This window comes from Poecilia mexicana, unplaced genomic scaffold (genome assembly GCF_051168715.1).
Source record: "Poecilia mexicana isolate PSO_F unplaced genomic scaffold, ASM5116871v1 scaffold_1, whole genome shotgun sequence".
Taxonomy (NCBI): Eukaryota; Metazoa; Chordata; class Actinopteri; order Cyprinodontiformes; family Poeciliidae; genus Poecilia; species Poecilia mexicana.
In genome coordinates this window covers 19,161,325-19,178,543 of record NW_028263370.1, presented here as the reverse complement: position 1 = coordinate 19,178,543, position 17,219 = coordinate 19,161,325, and the positions used below count along the sequence as shown (strand labels likewise).

At 37.6% G+C, this 17,219-nt stretch overlaps 2 protein-coding genes across 6 annotated transcripts; one reads left to right on the top strand and one right to left on the bottom strand.

The window, feature by feature from the left end:
* Nucleotides 1-381: 381 nt before the first annotated feature.
* cep44 (centrosomal protein 44) lies at nucleotides 382-4,655 on the bottom strand. 2 transcript variants are annotated; one of them, XM_015000274.2, is made up of 11 exons: nucleotides 4,502-4,655; nucleotides 4,009-4,106; nucleotides 3,589-3,736; nucleotides 3,228-3,365; nucleotides 2,435-2,506; nucleotides 2,176-2,358; nucleotides 1,943-2,068; nucleotides 1,742-1,840; nucleotides 1,539-1,601; nucleotides 846-880; nucleotides 382-592 (listed from the first exon to the last, which is right to left on the bottom strand). In XM_015000274.2, exons 2-11 carry the CDS (start codon nucleotides 4,098-4,100, stop codon nucleotides 508-510), a joined length of 1,041 nt encoding a protein of 346 aa, XP_014855760.1. In that variant the 5' UTR covers nucleotides 4,101-4,106; nucleotides 4,502-4,655; the 3' UTR covers nucleotides 382-507. The 2 variants fall into 2 exon arrangements, with proteins under 2 accessions (XP_014855760.1, XP_014855759.1); XM_015000273.2 differs by having other exon boundaries at nucleotides 846-883; nucleotides 4,502-4,654.
* Nucleotides 1,484-15,810, top strand: fbxo8 (F-box protein 8). 4 transcript variants are annotated; one of them, XM_088006099.1, is made up of 10 exons: nucleotides 1,484-1,569; nucleotides 3,255-3,327; nucleotides 3,598-3,682; nucleotides 7,374-7,476; nucleotides 7,908-7,991; nucleotides 9,294-9,438; nucleotides 9,531-9,657; nucleotides 9,745-9,863; nucleotides 10,361-10,557; nucleotides 13,733-15,810. In XM_088006099.1, the coding sequence occupies exons 4-10, from the start codon at nucleotides 7,374-7,376 to the stop codon at nucleotides 13,918-13,920; spliced, it is 963 nt and encodes a 320-aa protein (XP_087862225.1). In that variant the 5' UTR covers nucleotides 1,484-1,569; nucleotides 3,255-3,327; nucleotides 3,598-3,682; the 3' UTR covers nucleotides 13,921-15,810. The 4 variants fall into 4 exon arrangements, with proteins under 4 accessions (XP_087862225.1, XP_087862220.1, XP_087862227.1 ...); XM_088006094.1 differs by lacking the exon at nucleotides 3,598-3,682; XM_088006101.1 differs by lacking the exons at nucleotides 1,484-1,569; nucleotides 3,255-3,327; nucleotides 3,598-3,682 and adding an exon at nucleotides 3,721-3,774.
* Nucleotides 15,811-17,219: the final 1,409 nt, after the last annotated feature.

Below are 17,219 nucleotides of genomic sequence, written 5' to 3'. Positions count from 1 at the left end.
GATTCTTTTTGTTCCGACATAAACTAAACTCAGGACAAGATGGCTTGCTGCCCAGTAGTGTGTTGATTTCGCTTGTAAAACATCCCAACTAGGCATGGATTCCTCTAGATCCCCAAAGACTTGTTGTGCTATCTCGTAGCAAAAATGTTAGCAGGAAATAATTTCAGTCCCAGTAGTTGAAACATGGGAGCTGCAAAGTGTATCTATAACAATTTATCATACCAGACCACTTTTATTACTCTGGAGTCCAATTGTGATGGTCATGTGCCCATTGTTGACAGTTTTAGAGGTGGGGACAGTTTTGTTTTTTTTGGATCGACAATAATACAGGAGAGAATGAATAAACACTACATTGTGGTAAAAAAATTACATTCACAACTATTTAATGTCAAAAGGTTATCTGGTAGTAAATTTAATGCATTGATAAAAGTGATCATTGGGGATACATTTATATATAATCAATAAACTTAAAGACAGAAAAGTGTCCATTTACTATAACACTAAGAGCTAAGATGTGACTCCACTGTCAGAATTTAGATGCAGGATGCTGCAGGACTCCTTGTTCTTCAGCAGACTAGAAGTTTCCTTCATCCTAAAAAAAAAGTACAAAAAAGGTAAAATAAAACACCAGCCTAACAGCCCTAATATTGAAAAATAGGGCTATAAAAGAAAAAAGGTCTGAGTGTTTAAATACAACTGATCTATTAGATAATCCAAAACAGAGAGTAACTTTGGTATGTTAAACTCCTGTACATAACATTAAACAGAAATAAAACATGCTTTCTACTGCTTTAATGTCTAATTGAACAGAATGGGGAACTCAATGGCATCTAATGAACACTTACATGTTAGTAATCCTCTGCAGACTTTCCTTTAGATCCTTCTGGATAAAAAAGGACAAACAAGAAAAACAGCACCAGGTTTTTTTCTCAAAATAAAGTCAGTGTGTAATTTCTACTAATGATACTCACAAAATGCAATATAAAAAAAAGTTATTAGCTGTCTTATAAAAATGTAACGGCTCAAAATGAGAAAAATAAAATCGTGCCAATAGCGCCCCTGGTGGCAATTTGGAAAAATACACATACATCTGCCCTGATGCACGATAAAGGTGACATGAAAAGACGACAAAGATTGCTCTAACATCCATAAAGTTTTGTCTACTGATTTCAGAGAAGACTATGCATTTTATCTATCCAATTTTTATTAAAATTGGAAATAAAACCAATATTTTTTAAAAGCTTAAAAAAAATGTGATACTTTAGAGATGCCTGTCTCATTTCCTATCAGAAACAATTTTCTTGGTTGAATGAAAAAAATATAACTTTAAATCAAAATCTGCCAGGTGTATGGGTAATTTTGGGCTTAACTATATACATGTTATTTATTTCAAGAGGTCCCCTCCTTGGTGTGGGCGCCCGACCTCCAATGGACTAATTGCAAATTGTCTTGCTAAACATACACACCTGTCTGTGTGAAGCATGCTGATTCGAGTATGACTGCCTGATAGATACTGAGGAGTAAGAAATTGTTCTCACCTGTGAGGAATCGACAGCTGAAAGGGAGGAGGTGAGTGGCTCTGCTGGTGATGAAGCATTAAGCTACGAAAAGAGAGAAAAAAAAGCATTCATATGCAGTGAAAATACATGGTTTTGGATATTTCTAATCAACCTTACATTTTGCCTCTTTTACTGACAGACTAAACATCAGTGAATTAAATTGTTCCAGTTTGATGCCCAACCTGAGTATCCCTTAGCTCCAGTTTAGCTTCCAGTAACACCACTCTGCTCATCAGGTTTTCCCAACTTTCTTTGGGTACCATAACAACTTCCTCATCATTCTGAAAATGAAAGAGTATCACACGTTTTAACCATTGATGGTGAGGAAATGCTGTTATTAGATTTTAAAGTTAAGATTTCAAAAAGTTGAATATTTTATAAACCTTATTTTCATTTTTGAGCTCAAGTTCCTCAAGTCGTTTTTCCAGAATATTCAACTTGTTGAACGCAGACATAAGAGTGTCGATATTATTCTCCAGGGCCGAGAGTCTTCCCTCTACCTTCGATGACTGAAAGACAGAAAGAAATTACTAATAAAAAAAAAGTGTGCTCAGCATTAAATTATTCAATAAATATGAACAAACTATCATCTAATCTACTTTTTCATTACACTTGCATTTAAAAAGCTCTCCTTTGACTCCTCTTCATCTGGAGCTGGGATTTCAGATGCACCAGAGGGGGATATTTCAGAGCGATAAGCAGAGCCTTCATTATCAGCAGAAAAAGTGTCTCTTTTGGCTGGATAAGCGAAATAGAAAGGATTTCTTCTGTGATCTTCCACAAAGGGATTTTTGGACGCCTAAAACAAAATGGAACTTTGTTAAAAATAAAAACATATCAAGTCCTGGTGGAATAAATCTCAGCATTAGACTTACAGTGTCTGCATCAGTGAGTGTCAGATGACTTTTCTTTCTGATATTGTGTTTAGTAGGATACCTTACTTTGGGCTACAAAAAAAAAAACACTGTTCAAATAATAATATGGAACTGTCTGTATAGTTTTCATACATTTATTTCCTCATGGTTAAAATTTTTGGAAGCATTAGGTGTATATTTTTGTTGAGCAGCTGACTAATGTAGCATTTTAACTTTATCATTTAATCTGTCTTTTTTCTAAATGCTACATTGTAGCTGCATTTCAGTTACAAATGTGTCTGTCAATATTATCCTAATGTCAAAAACAATTGCAGTGTTTCCACTGAAAAAGAAATAAAATCCCAGGTTAATAAGTTTGTTCACTTTAAGTCATTAAAAACAGGCTGTACTATCATCCTCCAACTACTTCCAGTCATCTTTTTTTCCCATCGCAATTCTTCAAAATAAACCAATTCGGATACGGCCAAAAAAAAAAAAAAAAAAGAAAAAAATGATCCTACCGCAAAAACTTATTTTTTTAATTGCCACATTTAGCAATTTTATTTACAAAATGTCAAATTTTGCAATTACATGATCAACAAAAACACAGCTAGTTCTGCTGATCTTAATTACATAATATGACCCAGTGCACAAATGTTGTTGTTTTTTTTGTTTGTTTTTGTGAAAAACTGTCATGTCTGTACTGAATCAGTTTAATCTGAGTTACTGTAAAATTTTAAGTTATTAAATGACTGGATATAAATCTGTCCCCAAGTGATCAGTTTCTCATTTGTTCCTTCTAAATGTGTGTTACCTTGTGGAGCTGCTTGTGTCTCTGCAGAACCAGATTAATGATGTCACAGATGAAAGAGATTTTCCTCTGAGAAAACCCCCACTGGAGGAACTGCTCCTTGGTCAGTATGGGCTTATAGTGGAAGATATCTCTAAGAACCTGGAGGGAAAGCATGCAAACAAGTGTTTGACTCTATAAATTTGTAGAACTAAATAAAATGACACTATAAATTTGTGTCAAACTTTTATCAAGACAAAAAATATCTGTGAGACAAAAACTGTCCAATGCAGGCAGAAGCTTGTGTTTGCTTCAGTCAGCAGATCTTAATCTGATGGTTATGTAACAGCTTTCTCTTTCTGCTCCCTACATGGGTCCGTGTTACCTTATAAAGCGTGTCAGTGAATCTGAGGTCGGTTTTGCCGGACAGTTCCAGTCCAGCTGCCACAAGCTGCTCAGCAAAAGGTGGAGAGAACGTGGTGAGGGTGAAGCTCACTATGGGCAGAAAAGAGGAGGGGTCTCCTTTGGAAAGCCTGATGCAGAAACAAACACCATCAACACAAGGACAAATGTAACTGTTATGGCAGCTGATTACATTTACACATCGACTTAATGCACTGTAGAAAACTCAATGTTTGATGTTTTGGCATGATTTTGACAATAACAAAAACTGTAATTGCAAAAATTATCGTTAAAGTTTTTTTTTCCAGGCATAATAATTTTGAGCAAGAACACTCAGGTTTCAATGAAAAAATATTGCATGGCTTACAATAATTTTTGCAATGGGAAACTTGGGTAGGCTTACCCACTGTAATCAACATCTGATGGGTACTTAATCACTCGCAGCAGTGCTTCCAATTTCCTGAGGCAACTCTGAACATTTCCTGCAGAAAGCATTGTAGCCTACGGGAAACAGACAGTTTTTTCATGTATAGCATCAACAACACAGCAGGCACTATATATGCTCTAAGTGCAGCAGTTAGCTACAACTTTTAGTGTTTTGGGAAATATTTATGACTGACAACGTTAGACAACACCAGCATATCCTATTTAAGAGTCTTAAAATTGCCCCTTTTCGGCGTTAACAAATCAAATTAAGGTTCCACCAAGCACAAATAACTGTATTTTCTAGAATGTAAGGAGTTTACATCGGGAGCTAAAGCAGATGAAATGTGTGCAGTGTCAAATCCAGATGAACAGGCTTTGAACAATTATTGAACTAACTGATCAATCTTGGCCGTCGTCAATAAAAGAAAAAAAAGCATCGTGATTTTGCATAGAAATTAATAACCACTTACCGTACCCCGAACTGTAACGGACAATAATTAACAAGTTAGCTGGTGCGCTTAGTAAAATGTCGACTTTACTAGCTAGTACAAATTTCTGCCTCTTGTACTTTTGTTTCTGCCGGGTGTTCAACGGCACGACGCGGGATTGGCTGCTCCACGCTTACGTACACCCTACGTAAATCGACGTTTTGATACCGATGACGCAGCTTTCACGGACTTGCTTTCTGAGTTTTTTTTAAAACACATATAGAAAAAATTATTTATGCCCGGTTGTAGTGTTGATACCCCCTCTTTATATTGTGCTTTTAACCAGAAAAATAAGAGACATTATTTATTTCGAACATTGCGGATAACGTTGCTTCTGTGATGACAGCGGAGGAAGGGGCGGGGCAGCAGTGACAGTATGAGGAGGAGGAGGAGGCTGAAAACAGATGATAGCTTTGTGATAATAGCAAAGAACCCCGCTATGTAAGGAGGTTTCTGATTCAGAGCGGATTATCTGTGTGTGGTGGGATTTGTTCGGGAGATGACTACGGGCTCCATTTGAGTGGATGAAATCAGCATTTTCACTTGTCCTAGTGTGCAGGTCAGGTTGTCAAAGGAATCCCTAAACTCAGGTAGGTAACAGGAGTTTTTTTACGAGGTTGTCTCAAAATAATAAAGTAAGGTAACAGTAATTTAGTATAACAAACAATACACGAGTCCGGTAACAATCTACTGCTGAAAAAAGTAGAAATTATGGCTCTCTGTTGTCAAGTTAAACTAGCTTTGCAAGCTAGCATGGGGATTTCTGTTAGCTTTTGAGGGAAAGCGAAACCTACCTATCAGATTCCTGTTTAGCAACTGCCGTCACATATTTGGCCAATGACAGTGAAGGGAAGGCGGGGCTACAGGTCATACTAACTTGCTTGCTGAAAGTTCCACCGTTGATGTTTACAACAGTGCAGCGGATTTGTTTATGCAACACAGCTGATACCGAGAAGGAAAACGGGACAGGGCAGCGTGTTAAGAAAGCTGCCATCTCATCGTCGTTTGCTGCCACACTTAAATAGATCGCGTTGTCAACGAATATTATTCATTAAGTGCCGAGTACAGGAAAAGAAAAAGCAGGACTACTCTCTCCTTTGTTGACATAATTAAGGAATTAATTCTAAATTGAAGGGGTTGACAACCAACTCTGCCGATGTCGCAAACGAAACCCGCAAAATTTATTCATATTAATAAAATATTAGTACGTGGTTGTAAAGTAAAAACGTCTACGTGTTCTGAGGCTGCTTTTTGTCGCTGTGCTGCTTTCTTCACGAGTGACCCAAATACTGTCAAACTTGTTTAACCAGTGAACAATCATGAGGAGTATTCTTACTCAAATATGACCCAAAGCTATGGCAGTGCCTCATGATAATTTGTGGCTTGAACATTTTTTAGAGTGTTTCAACACAGTATACAGGTTAGCCCAATTTTATTTATTTGTTTAATTTCCCTTTGGAGCTAGTTTTTCTTTTTCTTTTTTCTCAATTCCTCTTACTCCTTGCAAAATTAGATGTTGATCATGTTTCTTCTGTTTGTACGTAATATCTTTAATGGAGGGCAGAAGCCGACTGAGAATATTTGGAGTGAACCAAGAGACTCGTGAAAAAGCCTGTGAACAAAAATGAAAAATATCTGATTACTGTAACAACAATAAAGGATTTGACTGATTAATGATGAGATTATACATGCATTTGGACATGCCATTAAAAATGACACCGCTTTTTAAAACGGTTTTAAATCTGGTGGCAGTATAAATAAAGTCAGCTTAACTGTGTAGTACATCTGGTATACTAAACCGCAATTTAATAGTTAGGGAGATGTTTAGAGTAAAATTTTACCAGTGTTGATTTTTCTTCATAACATTTTATAGCAAATGTTCCCATGCTTCGTAAACTAAGCACTTTGCTTTAAGTTTGAACATAATAATATAATTGCTTAATGTAATATGAACTACTTTTTAAACCTTTTCACATGTTATTAATTGGGTTAAGATCTGATAATTGTTCCAAAATTTAAAATCATGGTCTTTGAGCAGTTTTGATAGTGCTTTTGCCACATGGAACAAACTCCTGCATGCTTGGAAATACATAGATTATTATCAGATATTGAATAAATTGTTGAAAGAAGTTGGTCTGGATGGTTTTAATCTGACTTTTCACTGACGAGACAAGGAAGCACAAGGGTGCTAGTCACTTTCTGAAATCCTTTTCCAGATGTCTCAAACAAAGGAAGGATGATTCTTTAGAGAAAGGAACTGTGTAACCCTCTTCTACTGTCTGTCCCATAGAATCTCCATCTTTGTTCATGAAGCCTCACAGTTTGAAGACCCTGATGATGTGCAGAGCTGTAACAGTCAATACTCTTTGCAGCAATTTTTATCTCATGAAGTTATTTTGACGTAAATCAAAGCATTGCTGCATGTTTTTATTTTGAGGTAACTGATGCTGAAATATCAAGACACGTCTGTCCCTCTTTTGCAGTTTTTAGCTTGATAGATTGATTTTAGCTGGTCTCAGTGGCATGTGCTGATGATATGGCACTTGCCTTATCTAAATGTAGCTAATCTGAACTTTCTGGTGAATATACATATTAACACTTTGCACAATAAAAAAAACAACTGAACTATCATAACAAAATCTGAAGGAAGATCAAATAAAATGTAACATAAGTCCAGTTTATCTAAACGCTCTGATAATTTACAATGCTGGTGATGTGTGGTAAACTACTGCAGAGGGACAAAGAAGAAGGCAGTAATGTTCAGTTTTTTCATTAGTTACCACCAGTTGTCTGGAGTGATCCCCTCGGTTACGTTTGTTTTGTTTACCTTAACGTGTATCTGTGCTGTTTGCAGATGGGTCAGGCACTGTGGAGGCTTCCTCCCAGACAACAGCAGCAGCTTCAGGAAGAGCTGGCCGACCAACTGACTGAGAGCGGAGGAGGCAGACGAGACCAAGGTATTTCTACCATTTTCCTTATACCACAGGTATTTAACGTACAACCTGTGGGGAAAATATTCATATAAAGACACAATGTATTCGAAACAAAACAGATGAAATTGAATCAAAACCATTTAATTTCTTACGGCAGAGCTCTGATTTTGTTTGAAACCGTTCAGTTGAAGAAAGCCAATGGAGAACAATCAATCTTTGTCTTCTATCTTGGCCTCAGTTGTTTAGTGAGATTGAATTGGACTGTTTGCTGCTCTTGTCGCTGCTTGTGCACAGTTTGGTCACTTGCAGACAAATGAACAATCTCTTCAACTTTCCATGTGAGTTTAAAGTTTAACCAGATAGAATTAAACTAATAGCTATAGAGTTTGGGTAAAAAAGGCCGTTTAGTATTTAGATTTGGCATTTCATTATTTATCTATTCATTTCCTTTTTAGGGAGAGATGGAGGTGGTTCCCAGAGAAGAGCACCACAGCACTGTTACAGCCCTGACATCTATCATCTGCTGAAGACACGCAGAGGTATGAATAAATGTCAAGTAGAAAGCTCTACCTACTCTGAGTCTCTCTTAAACACTCTACTAAATAATGTTTAAACCTTTTGTTTGTAATGTCAGACTCGATCATGTATTCTAATAAAATACAAAAATCAACTCATTGGGAAGTTTTCACTGTCATACAGCGAACTCGCAGTTCTTTAGTGTTTTTTGTTTGATCTTGTTTGAAAAGGAATTAAACAAGGGATGGGTAGAGGGAAAATATTATGGAGACTTCCAAAAAGGGAACATGTCAAAGAATCCAGCCACAATAAGCCTGTGATGTGGGTTTGTAGCACTAAAGCTCAAAATGAGCAATTACTGATGCTAAGAACGTTAAACAGTCATAGGATGTCATTTTTATGTCTTTTGGATTAATAAAACATAACGAAAGCATGACTATGTTAAATGTGGAAAATAAAGAAAAAGACTTTAAAGTTTAACATATCATCACATCCTGCTCACATTCCCAGTCCTGACCAATCAGATTAATCCTGATTAGATCATCAAATAATTGTGACATGGAGTTATACTCATTTTCATTTTGGGCCACATTAAGATCAAACATGTGTTTAAACAAACCACTGAAGTTTGAACAAAAAGCTGTCTTTGGATGCGATGAGAACTTGAAAATAAATATGAAACATATTTCCACTTTGATTTAATTTGATATTTTACAGATACAATTGCTGATCTGATTGATAAAATAATATTTAAGCACACATCTGTAATCTTGAAGGTTCTGTTTCTACAGTCTAGAGAGCCAGAACATTTTCTTTTGGGCCGGATTTGACACCTTTCACTAGTGTTTTTTGGCACAGTGGCCACTAGGGGGAGTGCTAACATTGTTTCTCGCTGGTACAGGCATCCCTTCACAGGAGCTGGGATTAATAAAGAAGCAAACAATAATGAGATGATTCTGTTTGCATTCCTCCTTCTTTTGACAAAATCCCATATATACACAGAGCAATAAAAAGAATCCATACAGTTATCCTGCTGCTCCACAGTGAAACAAACGGCTCTTAAAAACCCCATCAAACCCTCCTAAGTGTTTGTTCCAAGCCCACATTTCCCCAAAGGGCTCTCTGCTGTTTAAAAATCTATTACAGAGAAAAGCTTCTGCATTTATAGGTATTATAAGAGCAGCCGTGTTCAGCATATTGAAATAAAACCCAGGTAATACGGTAGTTTGAATTTTCTACACACTGGCAGCAGGGAAAAGTTTCCTAGATCTAAACACATGTTTTCTATTTTCCCCTCTGTTTTCTGGGGTGGGGGGGGGTTGTAGGTAAAGAGCAGCATGGGTTTATAGATCTGGAGATGCTTCCACCTGAACTAGGCATCACCATCCTCTCCTACCTGAATGCTACTGATCTGTGCCTGGCTGGCTGCGTCTGGCAAGACCTGGGACATGATGAATATCTGTGGCAGGGGTACGCCGCTTCTCTTTCTTTTCTACTTAATTAAAATACTTTGTAACATTGTAGTTCGTATTTTCTAAATCTGCTGTTTAATATCCCATCAGGCTGTGCAAGTCCACATGGGGACACTGCTCTATCTACAATAAGAGACTACCTGCTGGCTTCTCATACCGAAGACTCTACCTTCAACTAGACGAGGGCAGCTTGACGTTCAATGCCAACCCACAGGAGGTCAGTCATACACACCTCAGGTTGAGCATATGCTGTGCCTTCATCTACCTGTATTTTCTTCATTTTGTCCTCTTTGTGTTCATGTAGGGCATCAGCTACTTCATGTCTAAAGGAATACTAGTGGATCATCCCAAAGAACTGGCCAAGTTCATTTTCTACACCAGACGGCTCAATTGGAAGATGCTGCGGATTTACCTGGATGAGAGGTTGGCGCACGCACACATGCACACACACACACACACACACACACACACACACACACACACACATACACACACACACACACACACACACACACGCACAAAAAAAACACATATTCTGTATGTTCACATAATTCAGGTTCATTGGCAAAAATTCTGCATAAGCTCCTATAAGATTCTCACAGTAACATCAAGTTGAGTATAAATACCATACTTTTACAGTATTTACACAAGAAAATTAAGACTAAATGTTCAAAGTCTAATTGTTTGTATGTAAACTAATTATTACAGCTACAGTGATGTAGTTGATTTGTTAGACTTTGATACATAGACAAAACCAGAAATATTAAATAAACAGTTGCTAAATTTAGTGGCACTTCTTCACTCTGTTGGAAAAATCTTTTTGTACAACTCATGTGACACGACTGTCAGAAAGCATTAGTCAGTATTTGTCAGTATTAATATTAGTCAATTTTCACGGGAATATTCCTCTGTCTGTGCAGGCGGGATGTCTTGGACGAGTTGGTGACCCTTCATAACTTCAGCAACCAGTTCCTCCCTAATGCGCTGAGGGATTTTTTCCGGCACATCCACGCGCCCGAGGAGAGAGGAGAGTATCTGGAAACGCTCATCACCAAGTTCAGCCACAGGTTTTGCGCCTGTAACCCCGGCCTCGTCCGTGACCTTGGCCTTAGCCCTGGTAGGAACATACACACATTTGTGCTACACTAATTATGTTTAGGAAATGCTTCTTTTTTTTTTGTTAAATTGTTGGAAATCTAAATATATGTCTAACTGTTATTATTAAACAACAGCTTCCTAAAGCTTTAACCAGCTTTTCATATATTTAGTTACAAACCAACTGCAGAAGGAGCAGTAAGAGTAAAGACAGGAGCTTTTTTTCTGTCAACAATAACGGTGGATCTGTTTCCTTTTGGAAGCTGTGGCCTCAGCAGCGTCAGATATCAGTTTACAAACAAAACTCTTCAATGCTGTCATGACTGCAGCACTTCGATAGAGTATTTACACCACTGAGATTTGTTGCGTTTTATTATATTGCAACCACAAACATCAATGTATTTTATTTTATTGGGCTTGTATGTGATGGACCAACACAAAGGACTCCATAAAACGATGTTCATTTGAACTGAGGTCCTCTCAGTCAATGCTTTTGTCGAAATGTTGTTTGCTTCAAATAAAACTGCAGGCCTTACAAAGACTTGCAGCTTTAGTGGAAGCAAACAGCACTTCTACAAAGTGCTACAAAATTATACAAACATGGGCTTTTCTAGTCATACGAACCACTGAAAGCCCCAGAGCCACATTCAGCTGCAGTCAAGCTTAAAGGCGGCGACGGTATTATGTATTCTCCAGTTACTTGATTGTGCCACTTTATAACGCAATCAAGTAAATTTCAGTCGTTTTAAAAATGTTGTATACATCAAATTTGGCTTTTACTTCTGACAGACACTTCAGTAGAGAAATTAGACGTTCCTCATGTGATTTTGTGTTTTTATCCACAATATTTCCTGCATCAGTAATGTAGTATAAAGTTTGTGTTTCTTCCATTGCACAACCATGTATGTAGTTTTTCTTCGTTTTCACCTGAGGGTTGACTTTGTTCCCAGAAATCTTTGCTTTCATTTGGAAAATGGATCTCTGTCCTTCATGATAAATTTTAAATATTCCATTTTCAGTGATGGGGTATAAAGATTAAAGAAGAAATAGTCTGACTTGTACACTTTGGGACAGACTAACTACCATTGCCTTCAATGTTTCTGCACAGACTGCCCAGTCTGAAAATGAGGGTTTACCTTCAAGTAATCCCTGGCTTCAGTCTAGTCAATGAGCCATGACTCGACCCACTTTACTAAAGCCATCGGACCATAAAGAACCCAATCCCTCATTTGGTTCTCCTTAACTCTTTGGACGTACTTGTATGAGTAATCGAGACAGCAGGATCAAGCTAGGCTAGGAACGAATGAAAAGAGGGCCAGTCGGCATTTTTGTTATTTAATTGCACATAAAGACGAGCATTGGTTTGCTGCCCTGGTAAAGATGTGCGAAAAGCCTTGAAATAAAAATAATCTTTTTATTTTAGTACCGACTTGCACAAAAAATAAAAATCTAAAACCATTTAGGATTCAGGTACATTTATGTAGTGCGGGAAGAATTTTGAGTCAAACACAGACAGTCATTGAAGCTTTTTTTAATTTACGCTTTTCCTTTCCAAGTTGACCAGAGTTTCTTGGAATGATCATTAAACCATTACGTTCTGTTCCCCCGGGGCATAAATGTGATGTGACACAGAGACACGTTCTTTCTAGGTTGGACAGGAACCTTCTTCTGGCCACCATACGCTGTGAGCAGGAGGACAGGAGTTTATAAAACCACCTGAACTTAGTGTTGGAGAACGGTGGCAAAGAGGAGCTTCTTGGAGTCTCCAAGTCTAAAAAATTATTTTAGATTCTATCTAACCTGTTATTTGAGAGCGATGGTACAAAACAGAAAACCTTTTCTTTCCTATTATCGCTGATATAAGCATGTAAAGTTGGTTAAACTGTGCTGGAAGCTGAATGTTTGGGTGAGATTAAGCTTTCCTGTAAAACTCCAGGTGAGTTTGGTCTGTGTGTGGAAAAGCAGTTAATGCCCACTATTAAGCATAGTGGATGATCTGTGGTTCTGTGGGCCTGTTTCTCATCTAGAGGTTCTTGGAAAGCTGTCAGACTGACTGACCTCATCAGCTCTTAAAAACAGGCGGACATTTAAAATGTCGGCTCTGCCAGAAAACTGAAAAAGAGTCTTCACTACTATCTAGACGGGTTGTGTAGAGAGGAATCATCAAATACCACTCTCTCATGTGATTAATTAATAAGTCAATTAACTGCATGATGCATTAAAACAATATCAATAATTTTCACTGGATGATTGTTTTTTACTTTCCTCTCTTTCTGTTGAGGACGGGATGACAAAAGGCTTCAGTCTGGTGATTTGGTCTCAACTAGCCCGGTTTTTTGTTACCAGATTTCAGCATCAATTTTAGTTGTTGTTTGAATTGTTTTCTTTATTTATTTTGAATATTTGCCACATCTTCCAAATTCAGTAATAAATGTTTGTTAGAAATTAAACTTTGAGATTTTGTACTAGCATTATTATGCCATTGCCACGATGTTACTGAAAATGGTTTCAAAATAACAATATTATCACTCGTATCGATAACTTCTGGGACAATTTGTCTTTCAGAAAAATTTGTTATTTCTACATTTATCAATAGTCGCGTTTCCATTACAAATGTGTGCAAACTTTGTTGGTATTCTGCTAAGATAAAAATAAAAACAATTTTGCTATTGTGGTGTTTCCATTAAATAAGGAACACAATAAGTTTGTTCATGTGATAAGTCATTAAAAAACATTATCCTGCTACCATTCCTGTCATCTTCTTCGTCGTTTCCGCCAGTAGTAACATCCAGTTGTGGATCATTATTTCGATGCAGCTGGAAAACCACTTCACCCTCTCAAAAAAACTTTTTTAGTGAAAAATCAGAGTTTTTTTTAATTGCCGTGTTTCCATTCAAGGAATTTATTTTCATAATTCCACTTTGCCCAATTTTAATGTCAATGGAAACTTGGCTACAACAGTTAAACTAAAGCTCAGAAGCTTTTTACACATATTTACTAAATGGTTTTCCCATTTCTCTGCGAGACATATTTAATATTGTTGCTATTTCTTGATTTTATTATTTCTTGCTTTGTGTCTTTGCACTGACATCCCTGCGAGTGCTGCACAAAGACTCCCTGTGTGCCCAGACAGTGCCTGCGTGTACAACAAGCTTCTTTATTCCTGGAGATGATCGCTGTCTGTTTGCTCCCTGCAGATGCTGTGTACGTGCTGTGCTACAGTCTGATCCTGCTGTCCATCGACCTCACCAGCCCGCACGTGAAAAACAAAATGTCAAAGCGGGAGTTCATCAGGAACACTCGGCGAGCTGCTCACAACGTCTCCGAGGACTTCGTCGGCCATCTGTATGATAACATATACCTGATTGGACACGTGGCCGCGTAGCTTTACCTGCAGCACCGAGGGACGGCGACTGGGCCGCGGGTTTCATTACAATAATGAAACACCGAGGAAATTAATTTGAGCAGATTCCAATTCCTGGACGGAATACAGCATCCTATTGCTCCTGCGTTTTAATAGAACGGCCGTCATGCCAGCCCGCTGGAAGAGAAGACAGACTTTGCTACCAAATATCAGTAGTTTGTAGTTCTTAATCAAAGGTGTAAGTGAAGCTTGTGGAGTTTGCCTGAAAACACAAACTCTAAACTTGGGATTTTACAGAAGCTCTGATTTTTGCACTGAAACACGAGGATTGGAGGAGGAAGAATGAAGATGAGACAAAGCACTGCCCTCCGTCCCCTCCAGCTGCCGGGACGCGGTCTGCTGGTGTCCCAGCCGCTGCGACCGGCTCCGCGCTCCTCAGCTTGGCCTTACGTTATCGTCGATGAAACCGAAGTTTAAAACATCTCTCTCTAACACTGCTCATGTGGCGACAACGAAACCACGAGGGATGCAAGCCGAACTTGACACGTTGTGAAGTTGTGAATTAAAACATCTGTTTGGTTCAGTTGAAAGTTAGATGAAGGTAAACCGCTCAGCTTCATGTAACATTTTCCTGAATATCTGACATTTTAAACGGGTTTGCTATGGAAACACGCTCAGCTAACAATTCAAAGCTGTGCACTTCACTCTTCACACGTAAGCTTTGGCAATGCCTCCCTGTAAGGTGCAAAACGAGAAGATCCTATTAGAAGGAATATTACCTGCTGCCAAGAGTTTAACACACATTCAAGATTAGATATAGTCTGACAACTTTTTCCAAGCTGCTCTGCTGGAAGTACTAATGTAGTAAATTTGACTGCATTTAGTTAAAGTGACTACCAGATTGAATGGAATGAAATTACATCAGGATTTATCTGACTAAATCTTCTCATAGGGCCTTCAGGTCGTCTGCTATCAAAATAAGCTGAGCTGAACAAAAACACTACATTTAGCGACATCAGCATAAGTGATAACAGCGCTTATTACATTTATAGCAGCAGACAGGTGAGAGGTTTGTCTGTCCTGCTGACTTAAGTTCCTGAACCAAACACTGTTCTGTTTGCTTTTAAAGAATCCACGTCTTCTGATCAAGACGAGAATAACTAAGACCACCTTGTGAATTCTGCTAGTTTTTTAGTCTGCAGTGGCACAATGTGAATTTACGACACCCATCATTTTAAATACCAAAAGAACTGCAACGTTTCAGTCTTCTTTGGCCATGCAGGAGAAGAGTTTCACAATTTAGGGATTGAACCGTTAATGTTGAAAGTGTTGAGATCACATTGATTGTTCCAGTGTGGATGGTCGACCCTCCATCCGACACCAGGCTCACTGGATAAACTCCTTTCTTCTGAGTTGGGTCCACGTTGTTTTTGCATCTGCATGTGTTTGTCCCATTTACAACAAATGTAGATGGTTGTCATTCTGTTGCTTTAGCTCTCCCTGCCACAACATCCTGATCCCTGCTTGACAATTTGATTTATTTTTTTATTTCCAACACTACAACTTCATCTGAAAGTCTGATCAAAGCAAATCGCCCCTGCTGAAGTTCCAAAAAAGCGTTAAGTTTTTGCTGATGACATGGGGAAAAGAAGAAGACAGTTTTATTTATTTATATCAATAATAATGTGTTCATGCTAATATATGGACCATTTGAAGTGGTGGATTACATTTGTCCATGTTTGGGTTGTTTTTAATGGATTTTGGAAAGTGTGAAAGCCTGCTGGCCTGCATTTGTCGGGTCGTTGGATGAGATGAGGCGCCTGAACGACGGATCAGTAAAGTGAGATGGAAAGAGTCTGTAAAGGCTGGACTGGGGAAATGTACCTAAACTAAATAAAATGAAACTTTGAAGATTTTGTTCTTTTATTTAAGTCTGTGAAATATCAACATTTTAAAGGAAACGGATTTACACCCTCACAGGTTTAGTTCTATACGTGTGTGTGTGTGTGTGTGTATATTTTATTTTTTTATTTTTTTTCTCACTGTCTGAAATTAAATCAGACTAAACTTCTCTTGTGTCTGCTCCTTTGAAATTACCACATTTATTTTATTTGGTAAATGCCACAATTACAACAGAGTATTAGAGGCCCTCCGAACAATAAACAATAAATCTGAGAATAAAGTCATAATATTACATGATTCTCAAAATACTATTAATTTATTCTCCATTTATTCAACATTATTCTCATAATACTACAACTATTGCTGAAATATTATAACTATTCTCAATTTATTTCAACTTTATTCTAGTATAACTTTATTGTAATATTCTGACTTTATTCCTGTGATTTTATTTATTTTTTATTAGTATAACCATAATACTAATTGTATGTTGTAAACAATGATGAGAGAATATGTCAGAGATTTAACTATCGATTTCTTCAAAATCAGAAGTTTGCATACAGAATGATTACTATCTCTTTAAATAGTTAGAGAAAGCCCAGATGATGATGTCATGGCATTTTCTCTGCAAATTGCTCACCACCATCACAGCAGGATTTCCTTCTGGCAGCATTGAAGTGAGTAATTAAAAATATTTTTATCTACTGCTTGTGTTTCTCTGCTCAACTGCCCATGTTGCCCAAGTCTAAACCTTCACTGTCTGTGGGTTAAGAAGCCCAGATAAGAGGCTTTGTTTAGGTTATATAAGGTTAGGCGCATCAGTGGGATTTGAAATAAGATGGCTTCAGCTGCTTGACCAGAAAGTTCATGTGATGCTCTTTTGAAAAACAGAAACCTGAATGTGTGTGCTTGGAAACAAGTCTCTTGGTTTTTGTTAAGTTTGAATGGATGCACGTGCAAAGAAAGTGAGTGGAGAAGTTCACAAAGATGTGTTCATGCTTGAGATCAAACAGGCAAAGACTAAACCCTCTCCAGACACAATATGACCTTTGACACTTGACCTTTGTTGCTCTCGGTGTGTTTGTGTGTATGCATGAACAATTTTTCTGTTTTTTTTTTCTTGCTTGCTTTACACACTGCACTAGAAGTTAGATAACTCTTTAAAAAAATACAGTACATAACCAAACATTACTTACCAACATCTAAATGTTTTCATTACAGATAAATGCTTCTGGAATTGAACGACTTAAAACTTTAAAAAGTCTTATTGTGTCATGTATACAGATTTGCATTTCCTCATTGTTTACATATTAAGTTATTTCATTAGATGCAAAATTATTTATTCACTATTTACTGTACTATAGGGTCTCCAGCAAGAATTACATTTCATTTAAGATACTTAATGCAAAACTAAAGAG